The sequence below is a fragment of the Mastomys coucha genome, unplaced genomic scaffold, assembly GCF_008632895.1.
Source record: "Mastomys coucha isolate ucsf_1 unplaced genomic scaffold, UCSF_Mcou_1 pScaffold4, whole genome shotgun sequence".
NCBI lineage: Eukaryota > Metazoa > Chordata > Mammalia > Rodentia > Muridae > Mastomys > Mastomys coucha.
Genome location: NW_022196910.1, coordinates 5,714,735 through 5,718,858, shown reverse-complemented (window position 1 = coordinate 5,718,858; position 4,124 = coordinate 5,714,735). Strand labels below are relative to the sequence as shown.

Genomic DNA, 4,124 nt, shown 5'->3' with positions numbered 1-4,124 from the left:
TGATTGTGTTTTCCTATAGTTCTTTAAGGGATTTTTGTGTTTCCTCTTGAACGGCTTCTAGCTGTTTATCTGTGTTCTCCTGTATTTCTTTGAGGCAGTTATTTATGTCTTCCTTAAAGTCCTGTATCAACTCATGAGAAGTGATTTTATATCTGAATCTTGCTTTTCCAGTGTGATGGTGTGTCCAGGACTTGCTATTGTGGGAGTATTGGGTTCTGATGATGCCAAGTATCCTTGGTTTATGTTGCTTATATTCTTACACTTTCCCTGCATCAACTGGTTATCTCTAGTGCTACCTGCCCTTGCTAAATCTGACTGGAGTCAGTCCTTCCTGTGATCCTGGTTGTTTCAGAACTCCTCAAAGTCAAGCTGTCTCTGTGATCTTGTGATTCTGGGATCCTGTGACCCTGGGCTTGTTAGAGCACCTGGGAGTAGAGTTTCCTCTGGGTGTTGTGGGATTGGCTGCAAAGCTTGCGCCCAAGGTCTGCTCAGGGCACCAGCTGAGGCCGACCGGAAGCAACCCGAGCCACTGGGCTGGTAGAGTTCCTGTGTGCCTGGTCCCGCTAGTCCCAGTCCCAGTGTTGGGACAGATGTTGTGTACTCCTCACCTCTGATCTTGGGTGTGTTAGAGTGCCTGGGAGTGGAGCTTCCTCTCTTTAAATTATATTTTTATTATTTAAACAATTTTAAATTGAAATTTATTTTGATCATATTCTTCTCCTCCCCCAAGTCCTTTCAGCCCCAACCCACTCAACATAAAGTTCATTCTGAAAAAAACAAAACAAAACAAAACAAAAACCCAAAAAATCAATACAACAAAACCCCAAAACTAAGAATAAAAATAAAAACAAAACAAATGAACAAGCAAAACCCATCACATTGTAACCAATTGGAAGCACAGACAAACAAAAAGCTGTGGAGTTCATTATACACTGGAAGACTAGTCCTGAATATGAGGTCTGCCCTGGAGTGTTTGATATATCCTGTGTCATTCTATTTGAGATAGCCCTCAAATACCCCTTGATTTTAGCCATTTCTACCCATATTCCCTTCAACAATCCCTTCTTCCTTCTACTTCTTGACTTGATCCTCCTATTCCAGCTGCCTCCATCCATACTCTTATCTATGCAAATCTATCCTATTACCCTTTTCTTTTTTTGAGGGGTTGGTGGAGGCTGGGAGAGAGAACAGAAATCAGTGGGAGGGCATCTCAGGGATATGGGAGGTGTCCAGGAGTCCATGGGGGTGCCTGTAGCTGAGCCCTGTACCATCTGGGGATATGGAGCCTGAAGATTCCACTTTCTTTAGCCAGTTCAGACTTGCAGTTGAAAAGGGCAGACACCAGCCCATCTATAAAACCTTGGACCCAAAATTTGTCCTGCCTACAAGAAATGCAGGGATAAAGACGGAGCAGATATCCAGGGAACGGCCAACTAATTACTGGCCCAACTAGAGATCCAACCCATAGGAAAGAGCCAACTCCTAAAATTATTAATGTTAATGATAATGATTTGCAGGCAGGGACCTAGCATAAGTGTCTTCTGAGAGATCTCATCTAGCAGCTGACCAAAACAGATGCAGAGACCCACAGTCAAACACTAGGTGGAACTCAGGGAGTCTTGTGGAAGAGTTGGGGAAAGGATTGAGGAAGCCTGATAGATCAAGGACCCCACAAAAAAAGACCTAAAGACTAAACTAACTTGGGCCTGTAGAGGTGTACAGAGACTGAACCGTCAATCAATGAGTCTATGCATTTGTAACATGTATATTTGTAGCTTGTCCTTCAGGTGGGTCCCCTAACAATTAGAATGGGGAACTGTCTCTCACTCTGTTGCCCGCTTTGGATCCCTTTCCCATAGCTGGACTGCCTTCTCTGGCCTCAATGGGAAAGGGTGCGCTTAGGCTTGCTGGGGCTTGATGAATCAGGGTGGGCTGGTACCAGTCGATGGCCTCCATTTCTTTGAGGAAAAGAGGATGGGAAATGGGGGATGGGAACAGGAGGAAGGGGAGCTTTGATTAGGCCATAAAGTGAATAAATTAATTAATAAATTAGTGAGTAAAAAGAGGTTAACTGATGATAAAAACCTTATTTCTTATGTATGCTCCCAATATTTCAATTCTATGTACTAAATTTTATAAGTAGAAAATAAGATATAATATTTCCAAAACTTACTTTTCTAGCATAGCTGTCTGATTTTCAAATATTTTCATCATCATAGACATCCGGTTAGACATTGAAGAAGGAGTTCCTATATAGAATATATAAAGGTGTTATAATGGCTGAAGTTCTATGACCATACAATTTACTGGTATGCATGAGAAAATTTTATAATCACAATGAAATGACATTTACCTTATTTTACTTTTTCCTATATATCATCTCTGGATTTCAATAGAAGATTTCAATTTTCTATTTCAAATAGAAATCTCAATAGAAAATACCTATGATACAAGGCATACCCAGAGGATGGGGTCGGGGGCAGGGAAACCACATTCGGAAGAGGTAGGCAACTATGAGCACAGAATTTCAGATACAGTAGATATTTTTAAGTTATCAGGCAGGAATTTTAAACAATTAATTATCAGTGTTTATTACCTAGGGGAAATCTGGCAACATACAAGAGCAGATGGATAATATAAGCAGAAACTCAGAAAGTAAAAGGAAATGCTAAAGCTCTACTGTAGCAAAGAATGCCTTGTGACTGATACAGGCAGTAAGTAAAAAGTAGATAAAATAAAACTTAAAAAGTAAATAATGCAGGTCTGGAGAGATGGCTCAAAGGTTAAGCACACTGACAGCTCTTCTATAGGTTCTCAGTTCAATTCTCAGCAAACACATGGTGGCTCAGACCCATATGTAATGGGATTAGATTACCTCTTCTGACACACGTAAGACAGAGTGCTCATATACATATGTACATAAAATACATGATTAGGTAAATTTAAAAAAAAATAAAAATGGGAGCTGGAGAGATGGCTCAGAGGTTAAGAGCACTGGCTGCTCTTCCAGAGGTTCTGAGTAAAATTCCTAACAACCACATGGTGGCTTACAACCATCTACAATGGGATCTGATGTCCTCTTCTGATATGTGTGAAGAGAGCAAGAGTATACTGACATATATAAAAAATAAGTAAATCTTAAAAATAGATTTACTTTAAAGAAGACCTAATACTAATACTCCTCAAACTATTCCACAAAATAAAAACAGAAGGTACTCTACCCAATGAAGCTACAATTACTCTGATACCTAAACCACACAAAGACCCAACAATGAAAGAGAACTTCAGATCAATTTCCCTTATGAATATTGATGCAAAAATACTCAATAAAATTCTCACAAACTGAATCCAAGAATACATCAAAATGATCATCCATCATGATCAAGTAGGCTTCATCCCAGGAATGCAGGGATGGTTCAATATATGGAAAAGCATCAATGTAATCCACTATAAAAACAAACTCAAAGACAAAAACCATATGATCATTTCATTAGATGCTGAGAAAGCATTGGACAAAATCTATCACCCCTTCATGATAAAAGTCTTGGAAAGATCAGAAATTCAAGGCCCATACCTAAACATAGAAAAAGCAATATACAGCAAACAGGTAGCCAACATCAAACTAAATGGAAAGAAACTTGAAGCAATCCCACTAAAATCAGGGACTAGGCAAGGCTGTCTACTCTCTCCCTACCTAGTCAATATTGTACTTGAAGTCCTAGCCAGAGCAATTAGATGACAAAAAGAGGTCAAAGGAATAAAAATTGGAAAGGAAGAAGTCAAAATGTCACTATTTGCAGATGATATAATAGTATACTTAAGTGAGTCCAAAAATTCCACCAGAGAACTCCTTAACCTGATAAATAACTTCAGCAAAGTAGCTGGATATAAAATTAACTCGAGCAAATCAGTGGCCTTCCTTTACACAAAGGATAAACAGGCTGAGAAAGAAATTAGGGAAACAACACCCTTCACAATAGTCACAAAAAATATAAAATACCTTGGTGTGACTCTAACTAAGCAAGTGAAAGATCTGTATGTCAAGAACTTCAAGTCAGATGGAGAAAACAAGATATTCCATGACCAAACAAAATTTACACAATATCTTTCCACAAATCCAGCCC

General features: G+C 39.2%; 1 protein-coding gene across 4 annotated transcripts in view; it reads right to left on the bottom strand.

The window, feature by feature from the left end:
* The window catches only part of LOC116076302 (coiled-coil domain-containing protein 7-like), a 67,630-nt gene that overhangs the window by 22,973 nt on the left and 40,533 nt on the right, over window positions 1-4,124 (bottom strand). For all 4 annotated transcript variants that reach the window (XM_031350021.1, XM_031350019.1, XM_031350018.1 and 1 more), the window contains exon 7: window positions 2,174-2,249. In XM_031350021.1, the coding sequence (XP_031205881.1) occupies window positions 2,174-2,249 (76 nt within the window). The remainder of the gene's footprint in view (window positions 1-2,173; window positions 2,250-4,124) is intronic.